At 37.3% G+C, this 12,052-nt stretch overlaps 1 protein-coding gene across 6 annotated transcripts in view; it reads right to left on the reverse strand.

Annotated features, from left to right (window-relative positions):
- The window catches only part of CDC42BPB (CDC42 binding protein kinase beta), a 96,312-nt gene that overhangs the window by 28,298 nt on the left and 55,962 nt on the right, over window positions 1-12,052 (reverse strand). For all 6 annotated transcript variants that reach the window (XM_065840005.2, XM_065840009.2, XM_065840008.2 and 3 more), the window contains exons 8-17: window positions 10,231-10,479; window positions 9,176-9,255; window positions 8,014-8,180; window positions 7,795-7,914; window positions 5,803-5,936; window positions 4,059-4,301; window positions 2,252-2,362; window positions 1,561-1,805; window positions 1,279-1,384; window positions 578-702 (exon numbers count right to left, since the gene is read on the reverse strand). In XM_065840005.2, coding sequence (XP_065696077.1) covers window positions 578-702; window positions 1,279-1,384; window positions 1,561-1,805; window positions 2,252-2,362; window positions 4,059-4,301; window positions 5,803-5,936; window positions 7,795-7,914; window positions 8,014-8,180; window positions 9,176-9,255; window positions 10,231-10,479 — 1,580 coding nt within the window. The remainder of the gene's footprint in view (window positions 1-577; window positions 703-1,278; window positions 1,385-1,560; window positions 1,806-2,251; window positions 2,363-4,058; window positions 4,302-5,802; window positions 5,937-7,794; window positions 7,915-8,013; window positions 8,181-9,175; window positions 9,256-10,230; window positions 10,480-12,052) is intronic.

Genomic DNA, 12,052 nt, shown 5'->3' on the forward strand with positions numbered 1-12,052 from the left:
TTGCCAGGGAAACTGAAGTTTCCCTTCTGCCATCAGTGAGAGTTCTGTAGACATCCACTGTTATTGTATGGAACATTGATCTGCATATAGCTTGCTCAATTTTTATAGGGGCCACCTTCAAGTCCTCCTTGTCTTGCATATTGAAAATACTTGCACACAGCTTGCTAAAACAGCAACAGAGGAAAGAACTGACTGTGAATTAAGTGCAAGTGCTCATCTAGCACAGCTAGGGAGGTTCTATATGTTAATATGAACCTTCTAAATCATGACTATCTTCCCAAATGAATATATCAACATATTCCAAATAGGGTGATTTAATGATTGCTTTAGAGACTGAAGTAAGCTGACACCAAAACCCTCTCCTTTGTACTTATTGTGTCTGACAATCTCACTTGGCGCTACTATTCAGCAATACTAGAAAGCAGAAGAAAACCAATTAACTGACACTGAGAAGTACCATGCTGTTGTTGATCCCAGACACAGAGAAAGGGATTAGCTATACATTAAAAATAAAAAAAAACCCACTGAATATCTCAAAAGTTGAAAGTGGCCATCTGGATCTCCTAACAGCACGTACCATTGAATAATTTCTGCAATCTGAGCTTCCCAGTGAGCAACAGATTCCTTCTTTGCTGCTAGGTCCTGGAGCTCATCTTCTAGCTGTCTGTTCTGTGCTGTTAATTTGTCCACAAAAGAGCAGAGCTGAAACAAAAGATTAATTTCACTTGTGACTTACGTCAGTTTCAGACTTTTTAGACATGTGTATGTCTACACATCTACAGAATCTGGACAAACAAGACCACCCTGGGCTATCTGGAAGTTCTAACACGGACCAAAGAACTGGTAGGGGTTGTTTTTTTGTGGAACTGGGGACCAGCTCCTGAGCATAGAAGAACACATCGTCAGTTCAAATAAGACAATGCAAAACAAAGGAAAAGTAAGTGTAAAGGTCATCCAGATGAATGGAGTTGAACTGTAAACCATCAGGAAGACAGGAAGTCTTTGTAAATGCTGCCCTCTCTGTGCGGCGTTCATGAAGAAATCAGAAGGTGATGCCCTCTGAGTTGTGCGAAGCAACCCCACAAAGAGCATTATTGAGATGCCGAAGTTACTATTTGGTCAGATCTGACATTTGTATGGTGAAACCTGCATTTGTTTTGTTCAGATAATGCCTGAACATTCACAGATCTGTTCTGATCAATGAGTAGACTACTGCAACATCAGTAACAAAGTCAGAATGATACTTGTACATAGGTATATGTTTCACAAAATAATTACCCTCTCATTTTCTGTTGTTAGCTTTTTGTTATCTTCCAAGAGCATAGATCTTTCACGCTCGTATTTCTCTTTCATTGTTCCTACTGCTTCCTCCATTTCACTGTGCCTAAGGAGAAGGACAAGAAACAGAACGACATTGTAACATTGATGAACCTGTAGACTGGGATTTTCAAAAACGAATAAACAGAGTTAAGGTGATGTACCATCCTTCACAGATACCTATGCAATGCAACACACACAAAAAATCAATCTATACTTAAAGAATCATGCCCAAAAGCTTACCTCTCTCGCTTTGTTTTCTCTAATTTGTCCTTTAATATCATGATCTCTTTCTGCAGTGCAAGCTGGTGGCTCTCTGAATCATGTACTTCCTTTTTCACATTTTTCACTTCCAAAACGTGTGATGCTTCTCGTCGGACCAGCTCCTCTTCATAAAACAAGATTTTCTTTTCCAGCTCAGACTTAATTTTGGAAAGCTCCTGCTGATGCTCTTGTGTGGCACCTGCTGCCCGGCCTCCCTGCTTCAGCTGCAGAAGAAGAGAAATCATCAGGAAAAGACTATGATCTTTATATTTGGGGAACATTATTTAAACTTGGAATTGTCAAATTGGTGGCACTTTGGAAAAAAATTTATCTGGGCACCGAGAGATTTAAAAAGTGTCTGCCTACGAGTATTAAGCCCTGTGACTCCTCTCATTATATGATTCTAATAAGGTGTTCAAATAGGTTGCAGATATAATAAATTTGGATCATACTGGTTTAGTATCTGCTTAGAATTCATAAACTGGAGATTTTCAAGACATTAGTGTCCAATGAGATATTCAAGCATGTCAAGAAAAAAAATCTGAACAGGTTAGGTCAGGTTTCTAGTAATGCTGTAGTTTCTAACCTCCCGTAGGTATTAACAGTTGAGTAAGAAAAACTATTGCAGCTCCTGTGTCATTGAGTAAAAATTTGCCAAAAAATATGTAACCTTTAGAGCTTCCAGTTCATTTTCCAGTTGCTTGGAGAAGACCTCACTGTGCTCACGAAGCTTGCGTTCTTTTGATGCTTCTGCTACAACTTCTTCAAGTCGGGCTTCCAGCTGCAACAAGAGTAATTTTAAGACTTTTCAACACAAGACAGTGCTATCTGTATCATTCATTTCCTTTCCTCCATACGGAGGAGCAGCAAGGTTTTCCTTATTTCTGTTTTACATTACATCACTCTAACAACCATTTCAGAATGTTATAATTGCTTTGCCTTCATTGATTCAGGTATCCGTGTCACACAATAGAACAATTACTATATGAGTTTTTGTACTTATATGAACTATACCATGTGTATGTAGGGATAACTGCACAGCTTTTATTAATCCTAAGAGAAGGAAATGGCACTAGGAAGTTATTACAGCTGTGAAAGAACAAAGTCTGTCTGCCACATTTACAGGTCAGCTCCATGCCTCAGTATCTACTTAGGCAGCTTAAAAATCCCGACCTTTGAGCCAAATTATTGCAAAGTACTCCAAATATGAACACTGAACACTTTCACCTCACAATTATAGAACAAAATAACCTTGATCATCCATTTATTGAATTCAGAAAGCTTATCAGAAAGACACTTCTGTGGCAACTAAAGCAACTGTTGCAATTCAAGCAATAGTGGCACAATTTTAAAACCTCACAGGAAGAGTACGATTTGTTTTTCTGCGTTCAAATGCAACTAGCAAAGTTGTTTTTCAAAGGAACGTGTTTAGAATTGTTGGCCAAGATAATGAACTTATAGGCTATGTTCTGAATAGAAGATTGATACAGCTGTTAGGAAAGGGAGAACAGAGGAATTTGTAAGAACGAAGACCAGATGATTAGAAAGCCCTGCGTGGAAATATTTAACTGAATAAGGAACAACACCTGGACGCCTGCTGCACCCTTCTCTAGAGATGAGGTGACACAGCCCTGCACATCAAATACAGTGCTCAGACATCTTTGCCTTTCCCAGTTAACTATTTCTTATTCACGGATAAAAATCTCAGAAACTTCATCTCTTACTACGTTTTCATTGACTACCCTTCAATTTGCTATAAGTTTTCTAGCAACGTCTATAAAACTCTTGAATGTCTCTTCTACACCTCACCCCCAGAACACATAAAATTTGATGACTTTTCAGTGATTAAAATACTCCAGGTTAACCACAACAGCTTTTTCTTATGCCCTCTTCTGGTTATCCACTTAATCTTATGTAAAACTATAAATTGCCTAGAACACTAATTGGAAATTAACTTGCTTAAAGATATTACAGATTTTCTCTACAATTACTAACTACAGAGGAATGAAACCACCTATTTAGTCTGTATCATTATTCCTCCCTCTAGCTGAAGAAAAAAATTCAGTTGAAAAAAAAAAATGAAGTCAGAATACTTCAACCTTAAGGCACATGAAGACATTAAGCTTTCTACGTTACAAGCTGACTTACGAGTCAGAGTCTACAAGACTCAAAACACAAGAACTGGGCATATAGCAAGAATAATTTCCTTCAGATTAAAATCAGTCTGAGTACAAACATAAAAAATGACTCGGTTTGTTTTCTGATATATCAGTAAAACTTTTAGAAACAAAATCAAGATCTAGTTTGTGATCTGTAGGCAAAGCTATACGGAAGATGTACCAGAGTAATTTCTTAAACATGGTACATGGGCAAAGTGAATTATCATTAACAGTCCCAATTTTTCAATACAGTCACACATGAGATACAGGATAAGCAGCAGCTAAAACATGCTATTGTTAGCTATTTTATCAAGCTACCTCTTTTCTGATCTTCTCCGATTTACGGATGTCCTGTCGCATAGCATCAATTTTCTGCATGCTCATTTCCACCTCTTCTTCTTTGTCGCGAAGTTGCCGGGACAGCTTCTGCTTTTGGGCCCGCAGGTCTCCCATCCTCTCGCTGAGCTCAGAGAACTCCTGCACAGCCAGCTTCCTCTGCTGGTGGGCATCCCGCAGTTCTTTGGATTGTGTCTTTAATCTCTCTGAGGCTTCTACAAGTTGCTGGTTAAAATTAAAAATACAATAATGAAAAAAAAAGCAACTGGAATTCCATATATCCTTTGGAAGAAGAAAGGAAGTGGACCTACATAAGCATGACTTGAAATCTCAACCACCTCACAGAACTTTGAAATATTATTGCTAATACTTAATTTACAGAAAATGGTATTGGGTTTTTTTTTTCTTGTTTGTTTGTTTTCTGGGTAAGCTCCAAGAGTACCTTTACTGTTTCAGGAGTCTTTCTTATAAATCTGGCTACACAAGGCCACCTCATGGCTAAATAACTTCATTTCAGGTTACCATTATGTACCTCCACAATAGTAATCATCTTTACAGGCATGTTTTAGCAGATAGCATATTCAGGGGAGACATCAAATACATTGCACCAGCACTGAGACACTGCAGCAAATCTTGTGAAATTCTTCAGAAAACTGAGGAAGATTCCTTACAATAAACTATAAAGCTCCAATACTTTAATTTGAAGTATAAAAACTGCTTCCTTTACAGCAAGTAGTTAACAAAGATTAATAAGATGAAAATACAAATTGAATGTTCTACATAAAATCATTTGAGAGTAGGAAATGAAATAAGAACAAACAAAAAAAGAGCAGAACTAGTCAACAGAATAAATGCATGCTGGCCAAAAGACTTCTAAATAATTCTGCCGTTAGTAGGAGCGTTGCAGGAACATTCACTAACCTTCCCAAAGACACGTGTTAACAGGAGGAGCAGATTTACCTTCTCTGCTACTTATATGCTCTGGTAAATAACCCTTACCAGAAGAGACAGAAGAGAAACTGCTAAATTCTAGTGGACAAAAACCCAAAAGTTTTTGGCCCATGGATTGTTTTTGGGTGCATCTAAATGCCATGCAAACAATTTTTCCAAAACTAGCTGTCTGTATTGAGATATCAAAATACTTCTTGATATTTCTGGAAGTTGTATGTAGTATATGCATCCCCCTATTTACTTTACTGCAAAATATTTTGCTGACTCTAACTAAGATACTGTTACATTTTAGGAAGCAAACAAAGATGTAATTTACACAGCGGTAAATAAACTCATCAATTACATAAAAGTCATCCTCAGCCTTAAGCAATAATTAACCTTTTGGTATTACAAAGAGTAAGTGGGCTCAAGCTGGAGCAGTGATGTAGCTCTATTAACTAATTATATATATATTTTTAAAAAACATATATATATGCTTTTTGGTATCTACAGGACTGATGACTAGCCATAGGTCTGTGTATATTGAAACAGCTGAGAATTGTTAAACTAAAACCATCCATCTAGTGGATAAATAAGATACCTATTGACTTGCAAAACAGAAAGTGTGCTATTTCATAAAACTACTGTATCGCTAATGAAATCAACAGGTTTACTAACATCTCAGCATAGTTTTAAAAAGCAGCATTTAAACCACTAAAATTGGCAATCACAACAGAAGTGTTCTGTAACTACTTTACACGACCATTTTTAAGTGTATCTATCTTCGGATCAATACCTTGTGAAGGTCCTCCTTTTCTTGACGCAGTACTCTGCACTGTTTTTCTAGTCCTTTCAACTTGTGTATAGAGTCTTCATGTTCTTGCCGAAAAGCCACTGCATCTGCAAGCTGTCCTTCCAGTTTACTTATATCTGTAGAATAATATATATTTAAGGTAACTGGTCCCAAATTTGCAGCAATAAAGCAAGTAACATTACTCAAGCAAACTGGCATCGCTTTGCTTGGGAAATCAACATCTTCCATGTTCCCACCATTTTAGACTGTTTAAGGTCATTTTGGGGCATTTACATCTCCAAATAATTTCAGTTTTCTCAGTCTATTAAAACAATCCTCCCAAAGACTATTATCACTTTAAGTGAAAAAGCCTTAGCACAGGGCTTTGCTTTGTTTTGGAGGAATGCAACCGCTAGCCCCTGAAATAAACCTGAGTTGTTCTGATTCCAGTTCTAAGTAACTGGTCCCCTATATAGTTTTCATTATATGATGAGCAAGGGTACACAGTCATAAGTGTGTCCAGCAAGACAGGAAAGGACTATTTATTTCCTAGGGTAGGTAGGAACTAACAATCTGAGAAGGAAATACCATCCTGCACAAGGCAGGCTGGAGATCCAATTGCCCGCATTCCTGGCAGTATGTTCTCCTGGTAGTTCTCTCTTTACTCTCTAAGAAACTTAAACAAATTTGATTTGAAATCATCACCTTTAGGTGCAACAAACTAACCACTTTTATATATTTCTGCTCAGTCTTAGAGCTGGTAAGAAAATGAACTACCATTCTCCATGTGGTTTTACTTAAGACTGTCTTTAAACAAATCAATATGAAATTGTACAGGCAACAACTGCCTCACTCAAGTTCCACTGATTTCTGCAGCAGAACAGGATATTGGACCTATGTATTCAGCGATCCCAAGCACTGCTGTAACGATTACAGTATTATTCTTTTTCTCACTTCAGCACAAACCTCCTTCCATCCTACACAAACCAACAGTGCTTCTTTTTAAACCAGACCATACTGCTAGTTTTTGTAATTAACAGGACACCATTGGCTGAAGAGCTAAATAGATCTGAATCATTTGCACAAGCAGCACCTTAATCTAACTATTTTGACTCAAACCTAATTCCAGAATACACAAGAAGGATAATTTATTGTAGGAGATCTGAGCTGATTTTTGCAATGCATGCACCTACAAAAGGGGTATATTGCCAATATGCATGGAAAAAAAATCAGCATCAGCAACTCAGCATCTGAACTCACTTATGCCATACTACAGGTGCCTAAAAACCTCAGCCAAGTCATTAGGATTCAAAACTACCATTTTGTTAATCACCGATTCTCACCTAAAAATTAGACTCTAACAGGAAGTTTGTATGGATAAACTAATATCTGTCAAGCAACAGATTTTCAGTGATATGGATGAGTCAGTCTCCTCTCAGGACAGATGCCAGTATTTGTTTTTCTGCAAAGCTCACTGCTTCCTAATTAATGCATCATCAGACAGAAACACAGCGGGAGTTGGAGCTCAGAAATATTTAAATGCAAACTACTATTATATATTCCCCACCTATCCCCTTATGTTACTGAAGAGCAACCCATTTTCTCTTCACACTGTCTCTTATACCTGCCTCTAAGTAAAATCCCTGCAAAACAATACTCACCCCAAAAAGGAGGAGTAAGAGAACAGGATCTCCTGAGATTTTTAGGGAAACAAACATCACAAAATATTTAACTCAACCCATCCACATAATTCGTTGTACTCAAGACTCCCCATGCTAGCATATGCTATCAGGCCAACCAAGTGGAAGAAAAATTTAAGTGCTCATCTGGAGAAAATAAAATGCCTCTTAATATTAAATGAGACTTTAAATAACCCTTTGTTTTTTTCAGCACCTCAAGAACATTAATTCTACTTATTATCGAAACACAGTACATAATGTTACTATCAGTAGCAAAATAAATTGCATTACTCTAATTACCATGCCAGAGGCTTACCTGTTAATTTGTTCTTCAACCGTTCAATTTCTTCATTTAATTTTTTAATCTCCTTATCACGGCTTGTATTTACTGAAACACACACTGGACCCTGGAGGTTCTGCATTGTCTGTGTAGATTCTTAAAACAGGAAAAGAAAGGAAAAGGTTTACAATAAAATACATTGCAATTCTTCTGAATGAGCAGAACTAAGAATCCGAAGAAATACAAGCCACTAACCTTGCAGTTTTCTGTTCAAATCCTGCTTTTCCTGCTCTAATTTCCGTATTTTCTTTTCATAGCCTTCTATTTGTGAAGTGTTCTTTAAGTCACGCTGTACATCCATATCTTTGGTTACAGTGTCAGACTGCATCGCACTCTTTAAGGTGCCTCTATCAGATAAAGAGCTGAAAACAAATATGTAAGTTAGAACACTTTAATAAATATTCACAGCAGTCTATAGCACTGACATGCTGGGATTTCAGCAAATATACACCTTAAATTTAAATGAACAATTAGTGCAGTAATTGTTACTGGTGAGACAACCGTCAGGGTAGATAAAGTTATTCTTCCCTAGCTACTGTGTATGTGGCTGTAGAATTAGGATACCTGCATTCAGGACTTTTATGATGCAGACTTATACTCACTTTGCAAACTGTTTAAATGATTGAAAATGTTAATTCTCTTATCCCAAAGGTTACTACAACCTGACAGTGAAATAAGCAGGTACGTGTAACTGCACTGAGAGAGCTGAGAAACAAACCCAAAAGTAGAGTCTAAAGCGTGACAAAGATGGATTTAAGTTAAGCCACATGATTCACCTGAAAAGGATGAGCTGTGTGTACTGGGCTCTTTCTGAAATAGTATTGCATGGGGTAACAAACCCCAAAGGGAAATTAATGGAATAACAAACAGTGCCGAAAAACCTTAAGATCAGAGACAAGTACATGTTTGAGGGATCTCTGAAGTCAGATGGAGGCCATTTCAAACAAGTGCAAAGTGAGGCGCTTTGTTCATGCTCAGAACCATCTATGTTAATTTAACCTACCTGCAGGAGTTTGGAGCAATGAGCTAATCCTGCTCCTGGCAGACATGCAATATGGGCAAGACTTGCCCTCAGCCTCTCAATACGGGAATAGCAACTTTATACCCCATTGGAAGTAGCACATGTAGTCCCTTAAACTTCATTCACTTCAAATAGAAATATTAAAACCAAAAGCATCTCATCTTGGTAAGCACGATCAAAACATGTTCAGACACTTGGGGGAAAAAAAAGGATACCTGTTTATCCACAGGTATACCTATGGATATCAACCTTTCTACATGTTTACAAAAATTAGATCTTCCTAGAATTAGCTGCATTTGAGAAATAAGTTTAATGAACAACATATCCTTTGCTTACCTATCAGTCGTGTATGTAAACCCAACGAATGGTAAATGCAATCCAGAAAAGCCTGAATGAGAACTTGGTGGCAACACTTCCTGCATGAAAACAACACGCATGAAAACCCGAAAGACAGCCCACACAGAGCTGAAGACATTTGATTTAGCCTCAACAGTTAAAGACAGCTAACAGATGGGCTTCCCTCAGCGCATAACAACTGTCAACTGGCAGTTGTGCTTCATTGTGGAGCCTGCCATTGTCCCTGGATGAACTTCATTTCAGATTAGGCCATGTAATGTAATGACCTGAATTTAGGAGCCTCTTGAACCAGCACTTGAAAGGGCAGCATTTCAAAGCACAATGCAAACAATAAAAGAAACTCGAAATTTCAAGCTCCTAGTTAAAACTAAGCTGGCACCAAAATGCATGCTTTTAATTTTAGCATTCTAGTTATGGTTAGACACATAATCAAAAAACATGCCAAAAGCTCTTCACTTCTTGCAATACAAGCTGATGAACAAATTACCACAGAAGCCCTCTGCTCCTCCTGACCTGAGTTTGTAAACTACTACACAGCAGAAATGGGAGGAGGGAACACCTGTGTCCACACTCCAAAAACCAACCTCCTGGTTCCCAAGTGAGTGGAGAAGGAGCAGGGTGAGCTCTCTCCCCTGGACAGATGGGACTGCAAGCTGCATGGAGAATGTATCTGTATTTCTGAAGATACTTTTTTTTTTTCCCCACTTTTGAAAGGGAATAAATCCTAATACCAGCTCCTTGTAAAGGCAAACTAAAAGGGCAACTAAGGGGTTTTTTTTCCCACCTAAATATGTTTTAACTTTGACTGACCGTGTAAGAGTAGTCCATTTTGGCAAGTGCTACCATTTAGAAAAGTAATCATGATTTCCGATAACCCAAAATGCCAAAGAGATGAAAAACTTCAATTTTTCACATTTGAAATGACTTATTTTTCATCTCTTTCATTATTTATTTTGAAATAAGTTCTCAGTACTACCTTATAGTGCGGCAAGTTTGCATACTTGTGTTAATAATATTTAAAAATAAAGACTCACTGGATTTCTTAATACATCATCATCTACATCGAAGTTTGAGGTGTCAGAAGGACTGCTGACTTCTGGAATGTAAGGTGCTTCTAGGTTTCGGATGTTATCCCAATTAAGTCCTTCAAAAAATGCATGAGACTTAAAATCCTCTATTCCATTCTGTCCCAGTCTACGTTCCCTACTGCAGATAAGTCGCTGAATAAGATCTTTTGCTTCTTCAGATACATCTGTAACGTGGGATGGAAACTGAAACCGTTCCTAGAAAACAAAACAAATACAGAAATTTTTAGAGAAGGAATCAACTCCATAACTTTCAACAGTAGTTTCAAAAAGAATGTGCTAAGTTACACCAATAAAAATCAATAGTCAAACACTGTTCTCGTTCCAGCGAGCAGTGGCAGAGCACAATGTAATACATTCAGTGATAGACTTTTTGTCTTGAAATTGATTTCTAAGACAAGCAAACATTTCTCAATTTTTTAAATACAGATCTGTTTGAAACTAACTCAAATTACAGAAACTCTATTAGGAATTTTGACACACTACAATACAGTAAATATCATATAATAAAAGCAGACTCTCACTGGTATTCTTAGTCACAGATCCACTGATCTCCTGAAGATGTATTCCTTGAGATTTTATCAATTTTGACTCTTAAAAACCCACAATGGTAGTCAATTCTTTATAAAACGTTGTTATATTTAATGATGTATTTTCCTAATTTATGGTTTAAATAGCTCTTTTTCCTACCAAAATACAATCTACATTTAGCAAATATTTATATTATCACAAATGAACAGAAGATCTAAAGATTGTACTTATCACTAAACATCTGAAATTACTCTAGATAAAAATCAGGAAAAGTTTTCTGTATTTTAGCTTGCTAGTACTACTGCATAGTCAAGAAGGTGTTTTTTTTTTTCCAATAAAGGACAATAGCATATACATACCATTTTATAATACAACTTTTAAAGTTTAATAAAATAAAATAAGATCATTAGGGACCAGATCAGCATAACTGAAATTAAACTTTAAAACTTCAATTGAAAAACATAAAATCATATTGACTGTGTGTCCAAATGAGATTCAAATATTAATTCTGCAGGATGAAAGCTTCAAATTTCCTCCCAAGTAGCTGAAGATGCAGGTAGCCAGAGTTTCCACTGGTTACATTTGCAACCAGTTAGTTTATTGAAGAAATTTAAGCAAGAGAGAGATTATATTCATCACAGCAAGGGTGTTAGCTCTGGCAATGATTTCATGTTGTATCCATCACTGCACCCCTGTGAGAGCACAGCACTGAACACACCAGTAAACTGCACTCATCACAACACACCCTGTGCAACAGCTTCTGGCTACCTGAGTATGTACATAAACACATCCTCCTGATACAGCTCTTGAAAGGACACCATAAACCGGTTTATTGTCACTAATGTCTGAAATGCATCCAGAAGCTCCAACTCTTCTCTACCACTTTGACCCTGGACATATCCCCAACTTCATGCTCTTCATGCAGGTCAAGTTCATGTTTTTCTACCACTTCCACTCCGGGCAACTCCTCCTGACCTCATGTACTTCATGCAGCTCATGCCTACACCGGTTGACTTGCCTGTTCCCTTTTTTGTACTGTTATTGGTGTGACAGAAATGTGCACAGCTGTGTAAATAATGCTTTAGTTCATTTCTCCTGCACAGGACAGAGGAAACCTTCAATGGGCCTAACATGAGAGTTGGTTTTCACTTTGATTTCATGATGACTGCTTAATTTTCCAACAATAACAACATCAGCATTTAGAGAAAAATTTCAGTTTGACAAAGAATTCCATTTCTGC

The sequence above is a fragment of the Patagioenas fasciata genome, chromosome 5 (assembly GCF_037038585.1).
Source record: "Patagioenas fasciata isolate bPatFas1 chromosome 5, bPatFas1.hap1, whole genome shotgun sequence".
NCBI classification, from domain to species: domain Eukaryota; kingdom Metazoa; phylum Chordata; class Aves; order Columbiformes; family Columbidae; genus Patagioenas; species Patagioenas fasciata.